General features: G+C 47.6%; 2 protein-coding genes across 7 annotated transcripts in view; one reads left to right on the top strand and one right to left on the bottom strand.

Moving 5' to 3' along the window:
• Positions 1-379: 379 nt before the first annotated feature.
• Rps23 (ribosomal protein S23) lies at positions 380-2,388 on the top strand. The gene is made up of 4 exons (XM_003479498.5): positions 380-463; positions 814-973; positions 1,909-2,029; positions 2,193-2,388. Exons 1-4 carry the CDS (start codon positions 460-462, stop codon positions 2,337-2,339), a joined length of 432 nt encoding a protein of 143 aa, XP_003479546.1. The 5' UTR covers positions 380-459; the 3' UTR covers positions 2,340-2,388.
• An 11,042-nt stretch (positions 2,389-13,430) lies between these two features.
• The window catches only part of Atg10 (autophagy related 10), a 232,250-nt gene continuing 223,814 nt past the window's right edge, over positions 13,431-21,866 (bottom strand). For all 6 annotated transcript variants that reach the window (XM_063245285.1, XM_063245290.1, XM_063245288.1 and 3 more), the window contains 2 exons: positions 15,248-15,345; positions 13,431-14,818 (listed from right to left, as the gene is read on the bottom strand). In XM_063245285.1, coding sequence (XP_063101355.1) covers positions 14,719-14,818; positions 15,248-15,345 — 198 coding nt within the window. In that variant the 3' untranslated portion in view covers positions 13,431-14,718. The remainder of the gene's footprint in view (positions 14,819-15,247; positions 15,346-21,866) is intronic.

Genomic DNA, 21,866 nt, shown 5'->3' with positions numbered 1-21,866 from the left:
CGCGCTAACTTTAAGCTCAGAAGCCCAATATCCCACGTTCTATTCAGATCAAGGGACGCGGAATCAGTTCTGCCACAGTTCCCTACAAGTCCCCACCTCCTTGCCCTCACCAGGCTCTGAGGCCCGGGCTTCCTCATAGCGCCTGCGTACTTAGCGTGTGGCGCAAAGACTTCTGGGACTAGTAGTTCATATATATCCTGTCCCCGGCATTCACCTGAAAAAGAAAAAGAGATACAATCAAGACATTTCTGACTCTTATACTAGTGAAATGAGACTCAGAGTTTTAGCACAGGAAAATGGTGCTCAAGAGTGTTGTTTTCGAACGAGGCACTACCCTCGGGACAGGCGCTACAAGACAGCCCTGTGGGGGACCTTCGGGCGGGGCGGGGCTTGTCGCGGTGGCTTGTGGGTCCTTCCCGGGCCCTGTCGTTCTTTTGCTCCGACTCTCGCACCGGCAGGATGGGTAAGCTATGCGGGGCTGCGCTGAGGGGCGGAAGCGGCCCCTTGGGGTCCCGGGAGTGGGCAGGCACCTGGGAATGGGGCGGGGGGCGGGCTCCACGAGGAGACCTACGAGCGGGGACTTCCAGGCAAGACCGCGGCCGCGCAGCCCGGCGCGGAGGACGCACGCGGACGGCGAGGCTCTAGCGTGGCGGCGGGGTCCGGTCTCCAGCACCCGCGCAGGCCGTGCGGGCCTCCGACGCTAGTGCCCGCCAGTCTTGAGCTGCCCACCCAGCGAGGCCGTGAATTGAGACATTCGTCCGGGGGAGGCTGGTGTGGCCGGGCGAAGCAGCTGCAGTGGCTTTGTTTCCTTAGGCAAGTGCCGCGGGCTGCGTACTGCCCGGAAGCTCCGCAGTCACCGGCGGGACCAGAAGTGGCACGATAAGCAGTACAAGAAGGCCCACCTGGGCACAGCCCTGAAAGCTAACCCTTTCGGAGGGGCCTCCCACGCCAAGGGAATCGTGCTGGAAAAAGTGTAAGTGAAAGGCCCGGCTGCCTGCGAGGGGTGTTCCCTTGGGGCACTCGAAGCAAGTGCACTTGCTGAATTTCTGGGTGGTGGTTTGGTTAGGTTGTTGCCACGCTGGGGATCTGGCCAAGGCTTTCACACTGACCAGTGTCCTAGCCCCCCTTTTTAAAATGTTACCTTTTTACATTTTGAGGCGGTCTCACTAAGTTGCCCAACTTGGGTTTAAACTTAATATCCTCCTGCCTCAGCCTATAGAGCGCAGGGAATTCAGACTTGCACCACTATGTCTGATTTAAACTTATTCTTTGAAAGGAGGGAGGTGGTTGTTCATGTGGGCATTTGTGAGCCAAGATTGTAGAGTGACATTTGCATGTAAAAGATGACAGAATTAGTAAGTTAGATAACCAAGATTTTAGAGTTCAGCATTGACCTTACAGGAATGGGCAAAGATGGTAACAGTGGGGCAGTGAGGTGCATAAATGAGCGTTTGTTGTGTAAGAACTGTTTATAAGTACATCGTTGTCCACTGTTTTCTGTGGCCAAGTGGTTCTTTTATTTGAATTTGAATATGCCAGTATTTGATAGATTGTGGGTGGGTACTGGGAATCAAACTCAGGACGTGCACCTGCTGGCCAGGCACTCAGGCCACTGAGCTGTAGCTCCAGCCCTATTTGATTTTTTATTTTCAAAATGGTGATATTATATGGTTCTGTGACGGCTTATGGCATGGTTGTCATCAAATGTGTACATTCTAGCTGTGGTTGAAATTGTGAAGTAGCTAAAATCCCCCACCATTTTGATAATGGATCTCAGAGGAAGGGAAAAGTTGATGGAAACCTCGAGACTCGGAAGGTTTGATCAGGTGGAAAGGGCTTCCAGTTCTTTGCATGCTGTCTCACACCTTTTCAGGAGGCCTGCTCACCTCTCTGTTGCCCATGTTTCAGGGGTGTTGAGGCCAAGCAGCCTAATTCCGCCATCAGGAAGTGCGTCAGGGTCCAGCTGATCAAGAACGGGAAGAAGATCACAGCCTTCGTCCCCAATGATGGTTGCTTGAACTTCATCGAGGTAAGCGTTTCCAGGAAATCAGACTTCATGTGCTTTGTCCTGGGGTCTCCTTACCTTGTTACTTTGTTTTCTGATAAATGGGCACTTCCTTGTATGGCTGAGTGATTTTTGTGTGTATGTGACTGCCACTGATGCCAGAAATAAGCTTAATATTTTATTTCAGGAAAATGATGAAGTTCTAGTCGCTGGATTTGGTCGAAAAGGTCATGCCGTTGGTGACATTCCTGGAGTCCGCTTTAAGGTTGTTAAAGTAGCCAATGTCTCTCTTCTGGCTCTCTACAAAGGCAAGAAGGAGAGACCAAGATCATAAAATTTTGATAATGAGAAGACATTAGTAATAAATTTTCATATTCCAAAAATGTTTTGCATTGTATTTCCTTCCACACCATCACCAGATACTGTATTGAGGAGATGTGAAGAACAGGTATTTCAGTATGAAGATTAGCAACCCTTGAAGAGGACCCTCAGATTCCACTTGAAATTTACCAATCTGGAGTAAACGTATAGTGTTCCAGTGTGTTGGTTTTGAGAGGTGCCAGGGGTTGAACTCAACAACCTCACTCTGGACAGGTAGGCACTTAGTCCACTGAGATAAATCCCCAGGCCCTACTGTTTTAAAAACACTCTCTCAGATACTTCTGCAGTTCCAGTTACATTGGGCAGGGATCCTTCAGCCTGGGTATCCTCGGTATGCATATTCTCAGATCCATCTTCCTGAGACTGACAAAAAGAAATTTCCTCAAATTGTTCTTGTAATTTTCAAGTACTTAAAGATGTCAGGGGCAGCGGAGTCTGTAACCTGCATTGTGTAAAGTAGGAATGGGCCTTGGGAGGTTTCATGATGGAGCTGTACCCCCAGCAGGTGGCAGCATAGAGGTGAAGATTTAAGAGCAAAGGAGCCAGGTAACAGCTGCCTTCAGGCCTGTCAGTGCCTGAGATGCTTTTAAGTGCAGTGAAAGCTGGGAAAGTGGTTAGATGATGGGTTTGGACAGTTAGTGGTGGCTCTGTGGGCCTTTCGCTGTCCACACATGATGCAGAATCTCCATGGAGAAAACCTGGCTATTGGCTTTCTAATTTCTGGGAGCAGAGACTCCTGCTGGCTACATGAATAAACACTGTTGGTTTGCTGGAAGAGCTCAGCATTTTGTGTATTTGAAGAGACTGTCAGGCCTAGTCCCTGGCTTCTTCCTCAGAGCAGCTCGGACTTGAGACTTCTCCCCCCTCCAGTACCTAGGGACTAAGCGAGTCCCTGTGTATGAGCAGCAGTGCTGCCTGGCTTAACGGTGGCCAGCTGCCTGTGCATAGCCAGTGAGGCTAAGGAGGCTGAGGTGCAAGGTGCTTGCTCATCTGTGAGTGAAGGAGGTGAAATCCAGCATCTGAGCTGCACGTTGAAATGCAAAGGGACTGGAGTCACTAAAAAGGTCCTTAAAAATGACCGGACCAGTCACAACCTGTGACCATAGGTCACACTGTCCATTTGTAACAGCCAAGGTCCATGAACACCCTCTGGTTCAGTGGATGGCTAGCACGTGTACACATGGAACACTACCTAGCCAGAAACGGAAAAAAAACGTCACCAGTATCAGCTTCAAGAGTAGCATGCTGAGGAAAAACAAACCAGAAAGGTGACATCCTGTGTGGCTGCATGATATAACCCCGAGATGACAGCAGCCGCAGAGCAGAGATGCATAGGCAGCAGGAATTAAAGATGGGGGCAGCAGTCAGCTGTGATGGCATTTAGACCCCAGCATCCTGGAGGCTGAAGCAGGAAGATCACAAGTCCAAGACCATCTTGGGCTATCTAGGAGACCCTGCCCCAAAATGGGTGGGGATCAGGACCGGGGTTACAGCAGTGATGGAATGGTTCTGGCCAGCTCCTGTTTGGGTTCACACAGTGCTTGTGATGGGATTTCCTAGCACTACACAGAAGAAGCCAGCTGGAGGAAAGCAGATGGGTGTGGGGGGGGACAGGAGGAGAAAACTGCGCAAAACTGTTAAAGACTCATTAACAGCGTTGGTCGAACTGACGTCTGTTTTCTAGTTTTGAAAACATAGCCCAGTTATAAAAGGTACTGACATTTGGGGGAGCTGGGTGAAGCCTGGATAGTATTTTTCTTCCTCCTGTGCATCTTCAGTTCTGCATTGTGGTGAAGGGGTAGAAAATTTAGTCTGTTAATTCATCTGTATTAACTCTGTTTGCCTAGAAAGGTCAAACAAACCAGAAATTACTAGAACAGTAAGAACCTGGGTATCACTTGGTCCTGGAGTTCCCAAGCAGGGGACTCGAAATCCCCAGGGCGTGTGTGAGGCAGCAGGAACCACCAGTCTCCTGGGAAACAGCCCTATTTTCCACAGAGAAACTGGGGTAGCAAACTCAAGTCATTCTTAGGGAGCCGCCCCCTGCTGGAGAGCGCTGATCTTGGCCAGCCCTCTCCTCTCCAACTCAGCAGCCCTCCTCCCTCCACCCTTTCTATTTCAAATATTTTTAAAGTAATTCGCACAAGAGGCAGGGGGTATATCTCAGTGGCACAAGTGCCTGCCTGTCAAGCGCCAGGTCCTGAGTTCAGTTCTAGGTACCAACAATAAATAAATAAATAAATAAATAAATAGCTCAAATAATTGGCATGATCACAACCATCATTTGTCCTTTAAATGAAATTGTTTCTGTCAGAAAGCTGCCCTATTGCAAAGCAGTACACAATGCCAGCCATAAATTTATGCTGGATATTTATTAAGTGATTCTGTTTTGTGTTTTGTGAAGAAAAGAGGCGTGGTATAATTAATAAGATGTTCATGTGCATTTATGGAAATACTGAAATCCTCAAATATAGAAATAGCGACGTTCCAGGAAAAGCTACACTTCCGTTCCCGCAGTGCTTCAGGTGGATGCGACTTCTTTCTCTTGTGAGCTGAGACACAATTCTAACTTGACGTAGCACAAATGTGTGTGTGTATCTTGATGCCTAGTGAGCTGTGTCCCCTTCTCATACAGGTCAGGATATATATCGTAAATATTTCTGGAGGCAGTTTGAAGGTTGTCAGAGTGGCTCACACTTCTTTATTGGTCTTGTACAAAGTCAAGGAAAGCGATCAAGATTACAAATTACCATAAAGTTTCACTAAGAGCCACTTGGTAATCTTTATCCTGTCCAGCTCCGGTTTCCAGCACAATCCCTGTCTTTGGCAAAGGGCTTTTTGGGTGCTTGTTGTGAGTCTGAGGAAAAAGGAGATTTTGAACTCCTTAGTTGCCATGGTAATGTCACTGAGGAGGTCTAGAGCCAAGCACAGGATCATTAAACAACTAAGTGTTCTTCAGCATAGGTTAATTGTGTCAAAGGGAAAAAAATCATCTCCTAGAGTGACACACTGGAGAGGAACCTGGGCGACAGTCACATTTCCCACGGGTGACACACAGCCACCACCATGTCCAGAGGGTCACTTACGCCTTCTGTGTGTGGTGCCAAGTTGTGCCTCAAGTAGCAATGTCACCCAGGGAGACCAAGGCCCCAGGAAACCCTCTGGACGAGCATAATGCGTTCGTGTGCTCTGAAGATAGGCCAGTGCTTCCTAACCCCTCTTAGCAAGCAGCTGATGCTTAACTCTGGATGGTGGTGAACTGAGACAGGCACATTTTAATAGTGCTTTGTTCCGGTCACAGCTGAGGACACTAAGAACTGCTACTGTTTAACCACACTTTGCCCATGAACACTTGCTTTGGAAACAGTGATGATGAAATAGATGGCTCTGTCACATTCTTCTCTCCACCAGCTTTGTGAATTTGTAATAAAGGTGTTTTTCCTGAACAGTCTAATGGCTTCAGGGTCCTATTCTGTGTGTGTGTGTGTGTGTGTGTGTGTGTGTGTCCCTTCATGTTAGAGTCCCAATGACCACTGCCCCTTGCCCAAGTGTACTAAGAGGTCACAGTGTCCCTCTGGGCTTCTCCATGCTGAGGGCAGCAGTTGACTTGATTCTCTGTGTAGCTCACACATTGCCTTGTGTTTATAATGAAGCCCATTTCCTCATCCCTAAGCCTCTCCTCCTCTCTCCTGTGTGTGGTGTGTAATGTGTACCACCATGTCGAGTGCAGCTCCCAAAATCCTCAGGATGAAGGATGGTAGAGGATGAAGAAATAAAGGCAAAAGTAGGAAAACAGAAAGCTGAGGTCAGTGGTGCCCTCTCCACAGATGGGAGAAGAGGAACTGGCCCAGGACGCAGCACAGTTATTTATACATCTGGCAGGTTCACATCACCAACACGCCTCTGCCTAGCAATCTCTGTGTTTGACAGCCTCGGGCTTTCTGCATTCTGGGAGCTGGACTGGCTTCTTCACATGGCTCCTCTTGGGTGCTCTGTGTTCTTCACACCAAGCCGTGCTCCAGCCCTGCACATGGGATTGGTCTCTAGTCTCAGCCACTCCCCACCTTGTTATGTGTGCATGGTGTGTATGTGTGTGGGCAGTGGAGAAAGCCACTGTGATTAGGATTTATTGGCCTAGTTTGTCTCTCTGTCTGTCTGTCTCTCATTCTGTGCTAGGGATTGAGTTCAAGGCCTCGTGTATTCTGGGGAAGCACTCTACCCCTAAGCTGTATCCACTGAACTTAGAGTCCTCCTACCTCATCTTCCTGGGTACCTGGAGTTAGAGGTACACCACTACACTGAGCTGACTCAGATTCTTGCTCTAGGTTTTGTCCCATGGATGGATTTGTAGGGTTCCAGAAACCTCCTAAAATCATATGCAGCACGTTCTGATTACTTGTTTGTGTGGGTACTAAACACACAGACTGCAAATTTCTAAAAACTCATTTTGTTTGCTTTTCAGAGGGGATCCTGACCAGCTACTGTTTAATGAGTGCAGCCATGAGCGGGTCTGGTCACATGTGCCACGATTTCCTGCTCTGACTCCAGTTGAGGCTAGGCCAGGGCAGCTGTTCACACGATGCAGGGTCGCTGAGGCTCCGTGGGCGGTGTGGCCCCAGGCCACACACTCCGTATGGTGCAGTGCTATATTCAGTGCACAGTTCTGAAGTGCAGAGCTCAGTACAGAAACAGGAACCACTCAGGCTGGGCCTGGCCGGGAGGGCGGGGTTCACCAGGGCGAGGGCATGCAGAAGGGGCACTCTGGAAACTCAAGACTGACTTCTCACAGTCCAGCCTGGCCCAGCTGGCGCTCATGCATTCAAGAGGCAGCAGCCCCGATCTAATTAGGCTCCCCAGGCCTCTTCCCTGGTGCCAAGGTTCCTCAGGGACCTCTGGGGGACAAACTGCAGGCACGGAGCAATTCACAGGGCCTGCGGCATGCACGTCTGCACCTGCACACCCACTGACGGTCATCCCAGAGGGCACTGGCCAAAGGGGACTAAGAGCGAACAGAGGAGAGACCAGAGGATAAAAGCAGAGACCAAAATCTAAGGACATTTCCGCCGGATACCAAAGGAATAAAATGCTACAAGGGATCCCATAGAGGCATTCAGTCCGCACCTGGAGAAGCCGAGGACAGCTGCCTGCGCTTGGCCTAGACCTCTTTGGGCGAACAAAACAAGGAAGGATTCAATGAAATAGCCAGGAGAAACCTTGTGGTTGCTGATTCTGATGCACAGGTTCATGGTGGTGCAGTGCGCCATTTGGTCTATCCTCATGAGTGTCTGAAGGTCTCTGTCATAATTCCTGACATGACATGGTCCCTACCGGTTTGCTGTATCAGACCTCATTGTTGGTGAGCTGTGGGCTGTGACAAGGTCAGGTGACGTCCTGGGAGAGCTCCAGGGTAAGCCAGGAGGGAACTAAACAAGCTCCCAAGGGGCAGTCACCTCTGGGAAGCAACATAGCAGAGATTCTGGGCAAAGTTTAGCAAACGAGACAAGACGGGGAAACGTTCGATTCTCACAGAAAGGCAGAGTAAAACAGAATTATTTTCAAAAACTGAAAACAGTGTTGAGGCACAGATGGCCGCTGCGAGTGCAAACCGGTACAGCCTGGCTGATGAACAGGGCAAGGGACTCGGCAGTCTTTGATCTGTTTGACCTTCAATTACCTTAGTGACCTTAGTGACAAGAAATCTGGAAAGAAATGATGTGTGCACGCAGGCCTCCATCACAGGAGCACCCCTGCTCAGTAGCTGTAAGCTTCTGGCATCCAGGGCTCCTTGAACCCTGCAGAGCCCCGGTCACTAGGCTGGCTTCAGGCTGGTTGCCAGCAAGGGCCAGGGAGCAGGGCTCCTGCACAGGGAGGACTTGGGAGTAGGCAACCACAGATTCGCATGGTTCTATTTCCACAGAGAAGGAGTCACAATCATTTTACATTGTATTTGCAAACAATATGGGGAAGTGTTGCCAACATTACTGCAAATGGAAAATGTAAAAGTATGAAGCCATAGTCAGGGGTTTCTCTTGTATGAGTTAAAGAGCAAAATAAAAGACAGATAGTAGGAAACAGGGAGATAGATCTTTTGCAAAGGGGATGGGGACCAAGAGCGGGGCGGGGGGCACTAAAAAGGATGGGCTGTGTGAATTCCACACACCAACTCATGATGGGCTGCAGACATGGACTAATGAAAACAGAAACTCAAAACTGACACAGAAAGATCCTAATGCAGTGTTTAAGTAAGTACAAGGAAAACCATCCCACTTTAGCTGCAGTGAGGTGGGGGATCATCTGCGGAAATCCCTGCAGCCTTATGGGAAGAGCCCGTCTCCTCAGATGGCCTCCATCCAAGTCCTTACTCTGAGCCACCGGCAGGGGCTCCCTCCGCAGGCTGGGTGCTTCCTCCAACTTCTCATGCTGGGTGCGTCGGCACTTTGACAGGAGTGACACCAAGCTGCCTGGTCTCTTTTGCCTTGCTGTGCCAGGGTGCCCCACACTGGGAGTTATAATGAGGAGGAGGCCGGGGTCACTTGCTCGGTGGTACAGTGTTTGCCTAGCAGGCCCATTACACGCACACAAGTATTTCAGAATCCATCACACACATCCTGTGCAGTATCTATACAGTGTATAATGTGTTATATCACATGATTATATCTTGTATGTATAGATTCACCCACGTATGCCTATGTGTACACAATGACCAGGAATTTATTGACTCATGGTTCTCAAGCTTGGGTACTCTAGAGCTTGGCAGCATGGGATATTGTGAGGTTCCCTGATGGGACACAGCAGGTGAGCAAAAGTGACACAGCAGGTGAGCAAAAGTGACACAGCAGTCACAGGATGGAGCTTTGGCCCCCACAAACATAACCAACCCTCCTTCCCAGCCGCCCTCTCAATGTTGTTTTGGCAGTGATTTAACTTTCAACATATACCTTTTTGGGAGACATATTCAAACCACAGCCTACCACTGATGTCTAGTTTTTATGCTTTGTCTAACTGGATAATGTATTCATTGGATTGGTCCATGTCTTAGTTACTTTTCTCTCCTTGCTGAGACAAAATTTCTGACACCCAGTGTTAAGGGAGGAAAGGTTTACGCAGCTCACAGCTTGTAGAGGTTTCAGTCCATACTCGGCTGGCTCTGGGACAGGGTGGAACATGGCAGGGGAGCAACAGTTCTGGTATCGGAAGACAGCAAAAGCAGCAAGGGAAGGGCCAAGCCTCCTCCCATCCCATAAACTGTTTGCAGGCTACACGCCCTAGGGCGGCTGTAGCACTCACACCCTTATTCCCAGCATTGGAGCAGGAATCAATCAGACTCTACATTCAGCCTCTGAAGAGACCGTCCCCATGACTGCGTGAGGCTTGGGGTACATCCACACACAACCACAACAGCCCATGTTGGTGTGTGGAGATGGAAATCCACTCCCTCTGGGCGGCTATGTAGAACATCCGTTAGCCATCATCTCTCACTAACAGGAGAGGGGCTGGGGACCCTTCCTCTGAACCCTCTGCAGGAGCCTCGGGAGATTGTACATCCCGGTCTGCTGTGTGTACTGGAGGAAGACATCCTCTCAAAGGATAGGGGTGCTCTCCCCAAGGAACACACGTTTGGTCCCTGCTGTCTGCAGAATGGGGACCAGCAGAGCTATGGGATTTATTTACTAAGTGGCATTATCTTGAACAGATCGCATGTGAATTTCCAATTCATTTTCAATAAATTAATAAATTATAAAATGGGACTTGATCCTAAAATCTCTGTACTTAGATTCCAGGTCTAGAATACAGCATACTTGGGACAGGACCACTAGATGTCGCTACTGACAATGGGAAAAGGCTTGACATCACTGTGCTGCTTTAGAGAACACTGACAAATTTAAGAATAAAAATGTGAAACTCTCCTACAGATGAGCTCTACAGAAACCCACAGGGGCTGTCTTGGAGATGCATGTGCCCATAAAAGTAGCCCATGCCAGGGCACAAGGGTAGCTAGGTTCTTCTCATTCCTTCTTGGAGGGGCTCTCAGCAACTGAAGCTGGGATAAGGGGAGAACTGGGGGTCTCAGCGTCCCAGGGAGCTGATTAGTACACTAGGTTTTAGATCTCTACTCATCACTGTGCAGCCCCTCTGCACACACAGGCACAGTTCCACAAGACAGGGGTGAGTTGGGGGCTGGGGATTTAGCTCAGTGGCATAAGCGCCTGCCTTGCAAGCAGGCAGTCGTGAGTTCAATCCCTGGTACCGATAAAAAGGAAAAAGACAAAAAAAAAAAAAAAAAAACCAAGACAGGGGTGAGCAAAGCAGAAGGCGAATGTATAAGTCTAAACGTCACACAGTGAAAGATGCAGTGCTGGGAGTCCTCCTCACAGTGTTCCCCTCACTTCCAACACACTCGTCCTGTCATCCTTGACTCATACTGCAGCAGCCCTGTATGTCCTCTGTCCTGAGAGTCTTGATGAGGCATGATCAAAAATACCGTGAATGCCGTGCCAAGCATTATCCAATAGAAAATCAGGCTCCTAAAACTCAAAGTGTGCCCTCGTCCACTGCACAGGTACCCTGCAATTCCTGGCTCCTCCCCAAAGTCAAAGTGACCTTGAGAGGGAAACATTTCGAATAGATTCAGGACATGGAGGCAGTCAGGCAAGATGACTATGGACACTCATGGGAGGACTTCAGAGCTGCTGTAGAAAGCGGCGAGAATGACAGGATGAGTGTGCTCTGCGGGCGGGGAGGAGTCTAAGTGGGGTGCATAACAGGGGGCCTTTTACTGTGCTCACACACTCCACAGCAGGCAGGCTGCACATCCATGTCTCAGCTTGCCCGGGACAGGTCACACAGACAACAGTGTACACCTTTAGCCCGGGCATGCAGGGGCTGACCACGAGGGTTTGTGCAAGTACGCTACGGTGTCTGCACAATGGCAAACTGGCTTATGCCAGGCTTGTCTCAGAATACATCCCCACTGTCCTGTGACCAATGACTATGGCGGAAGCCAAAGTTTCACAAAATAACACCACACTCTTACCATGTGCAATGTGGTCTGCTCTTTAAAGAAAGTAGGAGTCCTAAGCCAGCAAGGTGACTGCATTTGAACGTGCTTCCACACATTCTGGTGCACATACATATTTGCCCCACCCAGTCCCAAGTACTGCATGGGCACAGCTGGCTGTGCACTCGTTCCTAAGCCTGCAGCTCAGGTCAAGTCTGGCACCTTGGAGGGACAGTTTCAGGCTCATGATGACCGGGTACACTGAAGAACAGGCAGCTGGCCAGTGGGATTCAAGATGGCTTTGGGCAGAAAGGAGCCTGGTATAGTGGTTAGGCCTGGCATCCCAGCACTGGGAGGCTGATGCAGGAGGGTCACAGTGAGTTTGAGGCCAGCCTGGGCTCCATAGTGAGTTCAAGACTAGTGTGGAAAACACAGGGAGCTCCTGGAGCCTCGTGGGGAATAATAGGACACAAAGCTGTGGGGAACCAGTGTAACAACAGGCTTGTAAGAGTGAGGGATTGTCAAGGGGTGAGGCCAGGTCCTCGGGAGCAAGCCTATTGTCCTCTGTCCCCGACCCCACTGAGTTTTCTGTGCAGCACATTCAGATTTATGTTGTTTTGTGGGCGTCATTTTAGAGAACAGTAAGGAAAGGAGACAGGGTGGGGACAAATTGGCCCTGGCGGCTGGTGTCCCAGTGCTGAGTGGAGAACTCGATGTCCACAAAAGTCTGAGGCCATTCTGCTCAGACAGCACAGCCCAAGCTGCCCATAGCCAGCTCCACCCATGGGATGGGAAGCAAGGGTGGAGAGAACCCGGGTTTGTCACAGGGCTCCGGCCTGCGAGGCGAACTGCATTTTTAAAACAGCAAACTTCTCATCAACCAAACACCCAAAGAAGAAATCCTGAAAGTGCAGTTTCCTGAGGAGGCAGAGCTCTCTGGGGAAGGAGGTCCCCAGAGCCCCCAGGCAGGACCTTCACACTGCCACTGAGGACACTGACGAGGTTTAGGTCTTCATCAAGCAGAGAGAGGGAAAAACAAAAAATAAAAACAAAAACAAACTTTAAGTAAGCAGAACTGGCCGCAGATTGACAGAGGATCTGAAACTACTCCTGAAGCCTCTGCAGGGGAAGGGTAGCTAGGACTTCCAGGCCAGCGCCACCTGCGGGTGGCACGTTCCTTAAGTCTGTGTTTGTATTTTACCCTAGCAATGACAGGGCTGGAGGAAAGGGCTGTGGAAATCAGTTTCCTTGGGGGGAGGGGGTGCGCTGTCCCTGGCCAGCGTCCCTGGGTGCTGAGAAGACGTTAAGCGGTGAACATACAGTCGCCCCACAAGCATGTTAGCAGCTGGGGCCAAGCAGAGATGTGCACTCAGCATTTTAAAATTCCCATCTGGCCAGATGTGGTGGCACACTCCTGTAATCCCAGCACTCAGGAGGTTGAGGCAGGTGGATTCTGCAAATTCGAGAACAGCCTGGACTACAAAGTGAGCCCAAGGCCAGCATGAATCGCATAGTGAGATCCTGTCTAAAAAGATAAAACAAAAAAGTTTCCACCTGGCTTTTCTAGCAGTTTGAGTTAACCCTCACCCGCCTCTGCCCCCAACCTGTGTGCCCACCCTGCACCTGGGCTCGAGGAGGCTGCAGTGGCCAGGAGGAGATCCTCACCCTGATCTTGTGACCCCTTCCACCTGTGACCCCCGGACCAGGGTCTCATCCACGTCCGCTGCTGTGAGGACCATTGTGCTGGGGGGCTTGTAAGAGCAACAGCCAACTCAGACCCCCATTTCTGTCCTGCGGTGCCCAAGGACAGATCTGCCTGCCGTGACTGTCACAGTCACCACTCAGGGCATGCATCACAGTGGGAGTCTGGGCTGCACTCCAGCCCCTGACAGGACATGGATGTGTCCTGCAGGTTTTAACAGGGTAAGAAAATGAGTCTCAGGGATCCGAACACTTGCTCAAAATCTCTCAAACAGTCCAGTGGGGCTGTGGGTTTCACAGGAGAGGGATAAAATGACCACTGTTTTATTACCATTGGTGACAGTATTTCCTATAGCACTTAAAATTTTTTTTTTTATTTAAGAGGATAAAGAGAAAAACACAAAACAAAACAAAGCAGTGTAAGGTTACACATAATACAGAACTACAAAAAAAAAAACATAACAGTAAGAAATCACCTGTTAATAGATTACATAATATCATCTTGGAAATAGTTGCTCAAATCACAGTATCAAAGAATACAAGCACTTAAAATTTTTAATTACCATGTCATACTTAGTCCAAAAAAGACATTATCTCACATATAACAAAATGTTTATGTTTCCTTTATTCAGTGTCTTTTTATCTGTACACACACATATGATAGTTTGTAGTAAAATAAAAATAACCTACTGTCCCTGAGTTTGGCTGTGGGAGAATAATTAAAGTGAGGCCATGCTTATCACACCAGCTTTCGGGCCCAGGTAAATTCTTTCTCTGTCTCCAGGTACTGGGATTGGACCCAGGGCCTTCGCACTGAGCCCCATCTCCAGCTCTGTTTCTTATTTTCTATTTTGAAGCGTCATCTTGCGCAATTGCCCAGGTAGGACACTAACCTGCAATCCTGCCTCAGCCTCCAGAAAAGCTGGGATTGCAGGCAGGGACCGCTCACTGCACACACCCAGGGGCAGGCTAAGCCAGGATTTCAGTCTGCATACATCTTACACTAAAATGAACACAGGCACCTTTCTCCATCAGTTTCCCTATCTGGAGAAGGAATGTGAAGTGATTGGCCGGGAAAAGCACGATCCCTAAGTATCCTGATGGAGCCTGTGTTTACAGAAGTACTGAATTAGATGTAGGTTTTTGCTGTGTAATGATTTGTATCCCTGATAGGTTTCTTCTAAACATTTAATATATCGAATGTCAGTTACGGCAGGCGTTTTCTTCCACGGGACAACCCATGCCAATAATTGGTGGCAAGAACCATGCACAGTGCAGGTCTCCTGAGAACCCAGCTGGCCAGGTGAGCTCCGGGAGCTCTTCCTGCCAGGATCACTGAGCTGAACAGAAGAATCTGAGAACAAGGACAAAGCAAGAGCCAAGAGAGACGAATGCTTAGCTGAGCAATAAATACTTCAAGAACACTGGTACTAAAACGAACCGTCAAGTGGAATGCTTCCTCAGTAACCAGGGGGCACTGCTGGGGGCTGAAGAACAAACCAGAGCTCAGCCCAGCGATGATAAGAACACTTGCCACGTAGTAGGGGTGGATCTCCGGGTAACAGGGACACTGTGACCTTCTCAGCGGCAAACCTTGACCTCCACACTCTTCTTTACCTTGTCAGTGGACATCTCATTCATCCTGAAAGCTGGCCTTGGCGTAACTCAGAGGTACATTCAGCCCCACGGCTGGCCCCACCATGCTCAGCCACGATGTGACGTAGTTGATGTCCCTGGAAATGAAGGGGACAGAGGCGCCATGAATACTTCCTTCACAGCTTCTGGGTGAATGGTGGAAACCACTGCCATTGGCAGGAACAGAAGTGAGGCTTTCTTCAAGGATGTGAGCCGCACTGGAATCTCAGTGCCTGGACGCATTTAACTAGCTATGTGACTTGACTCCTCTCTGGTTTTGCTTTCTTCTCTGTAAACTGGGTAAAAAACTTGGTACCTAGCTAATAAGATGCTATAAAACTCCAATGTGCTAATATAGCTAAACCTCTCAGAACAACATTTACCACATGGTAAAAATCAATACATGTTAACCACTATTATCATTACAAAGAATATTTCTTCTTCAGCCTAGGTTTTAGAGTCATCTAAAAAGATTTACACTTTTAAAATCAGAGGAGAGGCCCATGTATTTTGAAGGTATTTCTTACCTATTGATTTTCTGGGAATTCTTTAGTACTGGAGTCATGAATTCAGCAGTCTTGCAAGGATGAAGTACAAAAAAGGGTTGTCCCAGGATCGGATGCTCCTGTAAGGATCAGAGTGGGGCCAGTATGGTCATGTAACTATGGCAAACTTAATGATCTGGTCAATCCTTTAAAATAAGGATGTGTCCTAACTTTGAAGTTATCAAATTAACACACAGGTGGATTTCCTATTTTATACCCCAACATAATTTATAACCCAAAGATGGTGTATTAGTTAGTTTCCTCATTGCTGAGACAAAAATACCCGATTCTCACAACTTAAAGGAGGAGAGGGTGACTTTGGCGGAGTTGTCTGGCTTGAAGGCAGGGCTGCCTGGCACCAATGCAGGGCTGCCTGGCACCGACACAGGGCAAAGGAAAGCTGCTCATGGCATGGGAGACAGGAAGCAGCGAGTCAAGGGAAGAGGCAGGAAGGGAGACAAATGCTTCCGGGGAACTCCCACAGTAACCTACCTCTTCTGACCAGATCCCAACTCATTTCTGGGGTGCTCCTTGCCCAGGCACATAGACTTCAGCAAAATGAGGAGACCTCCTGGGGCAGGAGTATTGGACCACAAGCTCAGCCTGCAGCTGTAGCCAAGCTGGGCAACCAGAGGGAAGGCAGCAGCAAATGGGAACTAAGAATTAAAAACAAGTAGCAGAGACACCAGTGTCTGCATGCACAGGGGACAAATGCTATAGATCGAGCCTAGGAAGTTTACTGAAATAAGAAAAAGAAAAGCAAAAATAACAAAAAGACAACCATTGGGGTTGAAATCCAGAATTCTTGCAATATATTATCCAAACTCATTTTCAAAGAAATTTACGAGATATGCAAAGAAGCCAAAAAGTGTGATGCAGACGAAGGGGGGAAATGTTGGTAATGAAAACTGACTCTGCGAAGGCCCACGCAATGGCCTTCAAACAATTATTATAAATACGTTCACAGGATTAAAACTATGGCTACAGAATTAAAGGGAAAAACTTAGGCCAACAACTCTGCAATAGAATCTCAAAGACAGAACACAGAGACTTTGGAAAGAAGCAATTAGAAATTCTGGAGTTTTTATGCACCATACTAGAAATAAAAGGTCTTTAGCTGGGCTCCCAGGTCGGTATGGGACAGTAGCAGAGAGACACAGTCAAAGTGGGGGAAACCTCAAAAATGTCATGCTCAGCAAAACTGTCCTTCAAAGGTGAAGGTATAATAGAAACATTCTCAGGGAAATGGGCTGAGCCAGCTACTTGTTAGTAAATCTGCCTAATGAGATACAGCCACGAAAGTTCATCAGGAAATAATATCAAAAGATAACAAGCCCCCCCATAAAACCTCCATGCATGGCAAATATAAAGACTAAGCACTTCATTTTTATTAGTCCATGTTTGTAGTACACAGTGATTACATTCACTGTGGGGACTTGGTACATGGTCACCATACATCTTGAATCTTTTTATGCTTCCTCTCCCTAGCCATGCCTCTTTCATCCCTTGGTCCTCTTCCCATTTACAAAAGATTTTTCTCCCTTAATAAGAGTCATATAAGCAAACACCCGAGCCCCATTGCGTTGCATTTCTGACATCTATGAATGTAAAGTTCCTGGCTGCCAGGCACAGAGGATGGTGGGAGAAATGGATGCTAAGGTACCAGATGTCTGCAGAATGGAGTCAGCCCTCTGCTGTCACAATGTTAGTAGGGTGTGGGTTTGGGGAGCATTTGGAACCCAAAGCCCCTGCTTTAGGAATAAATTCTTTAAGTGTGTTGTTAATCATGCCGTGGCTTCTAGCAATGTGTTGAAGCATCCATAATTAATTACAGGATTAAATCGTACATGGTTCAACACCCAATCCTTTCTCAAATGGATTAGTTTCTCTTAGTAGTGGCAAATTAGCCAAATCATTAATTGCTTTTCAAATACAGACAGAGAAGTCTTTTAAAAATAAAGACAAAATAAATCTTTTGTTTCTAAAAATAGGCTGAGTAGCTCTTACCCAAATGCATGAGACCAGGAGTATTTCAGACTTTGGATTCTGGGATATTTTCACAGACTTTACCAGTTGATTATCCTTCATCTGAGAGTATGGAACCCAAAATGCCCCAAAATCCAAAACTTTGGTTGCTCAACATGTTTTGCAGTTGGTGGCGCTTCAGGCTTCTGGCTTCAGGTATTTGAGTTAGGTTTGCTCAAGCCCCTATATGCAGGGTGACTGTGCCCACAGCCCTGTGTTACAGTAAATGGACTAATTCTCTTACTGTAAGAAAATATCAAGTGCCCTGGGCTAGAATTCATATATTCTCTTTCATTCACTTAGCAAACTAAATTGATTGAAGCCTAACTGGAGGCAAAGCATCCCTAACTCAGAAATGTGGTTAATCCCACAGAATTCCTTACCCTGCAGAAGTCGCAGAATTCCCAGTTATTGTCATGGCCTGAGCCAATACCATTTTTAAAATTCTACTTATTTTTAATCAGTTCACGTTCATAACACATTTATATTGCTTGTGGGAAGTTGGTGGGTATACATAACACGTGTTAATAGTTTTTACATCCCCGCCCCCTTCCTCTGTCTCTTGTTCCCCTCCCCATTTGAGGAAGATCCTTCTTCCTGTTTCCTATTATCTATCGCTTATTTTGTTCTTTATGTATATTTTTTGGGTTTCTCATAGAAGAAAAACCATGAGATATTTAAGCTCTTGTGTCTGTTTTATTTTACCTAACGTTATGGTCTCAAGATGCATCCATTTTCCTATAAATGACTTAAATTTATCTTTGTGGCAGAGTAATGCTCCGTGGTGTGTAAATATCACATTTTCTTTATCCATTCATCTGCTGATGGACCTATAGGCTGCTTCCAAGATTCAGCTACTGTGAATCGTGCTGCTGCAAACATGGTGTGCATGGCTCACTTTAATATGACATCTTTTACCTCTTTTTGGAAGAACCAAACTTAGTGATGTTAGCAGGATACAAAATCAACACACAAAAATTAATAGTGCACACAAATAACCACTGAGAAACAAATTTAGAAAAAAATACCATCCACATAGTAAAACGGTTTTGGCCTAGACAGGACACTATAGCCAGGAAAGTCTCAACCAGAAGCAGGAAGCCTCTATCTCCCCCGCCCCTGGGAATTTACCTATGGTGCAAAACCTAGGACCAATGGGCTACCCGTGCATCCCTGATGCCCCCTTAGGTTCCACCCCAAATCGAGGCTACTTACATAACCCCATGCCACGTGTCCGCTGGAGAGATCGCTGGACTCCAGTGGTAGGGGGTGCCTGTCATCTCTCTCCGTGTCCTCAGAATGAAGGCCTCTTTTTGTTTTGTACTTCTCATCTTTTGGAAATACTTTTCATCTTTTGGAAATAATCCTATCATTTGGTGCCATGATTCGATCAGCAGGCGATTGACTCCTGGGACACACCCAGTTGAGTCCCCCAACCGATTCACAAACTGGATAACATCCTGGATTAATTCCGCGCTTTTTCTTCTCCTGAGATGTTTGACTTGTCGCTAGCCGCCTGCACTCACCATAGGCCAGATTGATTTCAGGTGAGCACTCTCTGGGGAACTCTTGGCACTGGGCAGCCCCAGTCAACTGTTCTCCCCGTTCGCGTGGGTCTGTGACATTTTCACGTCCTTAGGACAGCCCAGGGCAGGGTTTTTTCTGGGCAAACCTGTGTCCACACTCTAAAATCTCTCACGTTCTTTGGGTTCAGATAGCCTATAGCAGAGAGTTTTGGACCGCCCACACTGAAAGACCCTCAATTCCCTTAAAGCCTGGCGCCTTCACGAGCAAAACTGCTACTGACCCCACGTGTAAATCTCTCGTAAATCCACTCGTAAATCTCTCAGTGACGACTGGAATATACGAGTTTTTGGAACCTTAGCTGCCGTGTGGTGCCACAAACGACGGCTTGTTCTCTGGACCACGGCTTATTTCTTGCCTGAATCAGTCAGGGGAAACCTATTTTCTATCTCCCAAAAAACACCTTTACAATGTTTAATTTCCAATTTATGTACTCTAAAAATAAAAAGTACCATAAAAACTAAACAATTAACTTTTTACTGCCGGGAGGTCTGGCCAACCTACCCACTTAGTGGCAATCGTTGGCCCAAGGAAGGAACATTTGACCCCTGCATTCTCAGAAACTTGTATGATTTCTGTCAGGCCAGCGACAAGTTATTAGAACTCCCTTATATTCAGGCCTTTCTTATTCTGAGAACACACCCATCTTTCATTAAGTTTTGTGCTCCTGCTCAGATACTTTTAGCTAACTCTACCGCACCGCAAACTTTTCCGTCCTGCCCTCAGGATTCGCATGACAATATTCCTCCAGTGTTTTCCCAGCCGCCACCTCCCTACCCCCAAAATAGTTCCTCGACGTTATTTCCCGCTGTGCAATCGTCTTCCCCTCCGTCTCCCAGGACCCATAACTCTCCCAGCGGCTCTAATCCTTCTGTTAGCACTTCCTTGTAGTCTCCGACTTCTTATTCTCCTGAGAATGCTCTATCCTCTACAGCATTCTCACTGCCCACCCACCATACTAGCTCTTGGTCGCTATGTCCTTCCAGCAGGCCTCGTGATTGTTCCAGCTTGCGCCAGAACAGTCGCCATGTTGCAACCCTCTGCCTCGGGACAGGGTGCCACCATGTTCAGAAGGGTCATATGGCAACAGAGCGCCACCATGTTCGGACGGGACACGTGGTCACAGGGTGCCACCATGTTTGGACAGGTCTCGTGGTCAATAGGCACCCCCTTGTGGCTCCTCTTGTGAACAGCAACAGCCGCCCTGTTGTAGTCCACATGACGGTTGCCGACAGCAATCCTCTTGCTGCAAGGCACACAGTAAGACGCCATCTGCCTGTGTTTCCTCATCCGAGGGTGAGCGGCAGCCACTCTGTAGCCGCTCTTCAGATAATTCCTCACATGCGTCTACTGGACGGATGGCTGCTCAGTGGCCCTCTACTCCTCATTCTTCTCCTCAAGCTCTGCTGCCACTTCGGGAGCAAGCTGGCCCCAAGGGACTTCTTAATACACATGTGCCTTTTTCCCTTTCTGACCTATCTCAGATTACTCATAAATTAGGTAGCTTCTCTGTTGACCCACAGAATTATATCAGGCAATTTGATAACAAACTTTTACAACAGGTCCAGGAGGCTAATCAAAACCCAGCTGTGTTCCTAAATGGGCTTTCTAATCCTTGCACCTGTGAGCAGTTCCAGCTCCAAGCACTGTGTTGGGCCACCTCCCAGACCCTCCCCCATGCGCTATCCCAGCCCCTCCCTCCCCTGTGCACCATCGTCGCTGCCACCTTCTGAGTTTCCAGGGGCTGTCCCAGCCCACCCCTGCACAGTACGTCCGGATGCTCGCCACACCCCCATGCTGGGTGTGCTATGCCGGAGCACTGCAAAACAGCAGCTCAGCAGCTCCGCTCAGGCATGCTTTTTTTTACAATTCAGCTCCGCTCAAAAGATGCTTTTTTTTTTATTACAATTCTCAAACCATTTAATCAAGGTTATTGGCCACCTGATAATTTTACCAGCCTTGTTTATCAATCAAGGCTTTCACTAATCTCCTGTTTTAATGACTAAAATTAAAAGATATTTATCAATTCCTTTTGCTGTAGACCACCACTACTGTTATATGTTGAGCTTATTGTCTGTGGCTTACTGCCATTATACATTATACTCTGTTGTCACCAATCTCCTGTTTAGGTTTAAAAACAAACAAATGTATTCAGAATTTCAAAATATTAGATCAGTTTTGGTAAAAGTATTCATACGATTGGTAAACCTTTACTGCTAAATGTTTCCATTAAAATGAGATTATACTCCAAAAGAGAGAGGGCAGACTGAAGCCTTTTTTGTTAATTCCATGTGGCACCCTAAAAAAAAAAGTGGTGTGCCATCCAGATAAAGCCTACTCTCTGATCTCAAATGCCAATATTAAACTCCTACATGCTTACTTAATTCTACTGTAGTCCAAATCCCAAACAAAAAGGCAAAACTTGACCTTCAAACCTTAGAGAGATCTTAATATGGTTTTTCATATTTTTAATACTTTTGACACTTGGAGTTCTAAGGCAGGTAAACCTACACAAGGTGGAGCTGCCTGGCCTCCCATGGACCACACTCAAATGCAGCAGAAGACATTGGGCAAGAGAGTGTCCCATCCTGGCATTCTTTGAGACCTTACTCCAGGGCTACTGGACTGTCCTAGCCACCAGAGAGTGGGTAAGCCATCCTAACTTCTAGCCCTCACAGGAAATGTCGACACTGCCAGATTCATTGCTTAAAAAAATTGCTACCAAAGACTGAGGGGGTTCAGGGCAACAACAGTCCCCTTTAAGGTGTCTGTCTCAGAGTCCAAGTCGCACTAAAGTCTCAGGTAAGACATTCTCTATATTTGTGGACATAAAGGCCATATATACAGAGTTCTTTCTGAGTTTTCAGACTGCTATACTAAGTCCTCAATCTCTGTGATGGATTATTGATGGTCAACCTATGCCATTTATAAATAGGGCTTATTTCGTGCAGGTCCCAGTCCTAAATCTTAAAATGCTTTCACTCCCTTGTGT

Source organism: Cavia porcellus, unplaced genomic scaffold (genome assembly GCF_034190915.1).
Source record: "Cavia porcellus strain 051 isolate PalLab524CR breed Dunkin Hartley unplaced genomic scaffold, mCavPor4.1 scaffold_2, whole genome shotgun sequence".
Classification (NCBI taxonomy): Eukaryota; Metazoa; Chordata; class Mammalia; order Rodentia; family Caviidae; genus Cavia; species Cavia porcellus.
This window is presented reverse-complemented; position numbering and strand designations above follow the sequence as displayed.

Excerpts from the sequence above, each read along its gene's own strand:
- Rps23 (XM_003479498.5), top strand. Across the intron at positions 974-1,908 it reads GGAATCGTGCTGGAAAAAGT|GGGTGTTGAGGCCAAGCAGC; the intron begins GTAAGTGAAAGG and ends CCCATGTTTCAG. Across the intron at positions 2,030-2,192 it reads GTTGCTTGAACTTCATCGAG|GAAAATGATGAAGTTCTAGT; the intron begins GTAAGCGTTTCC and ends ATTTTATTTCAG.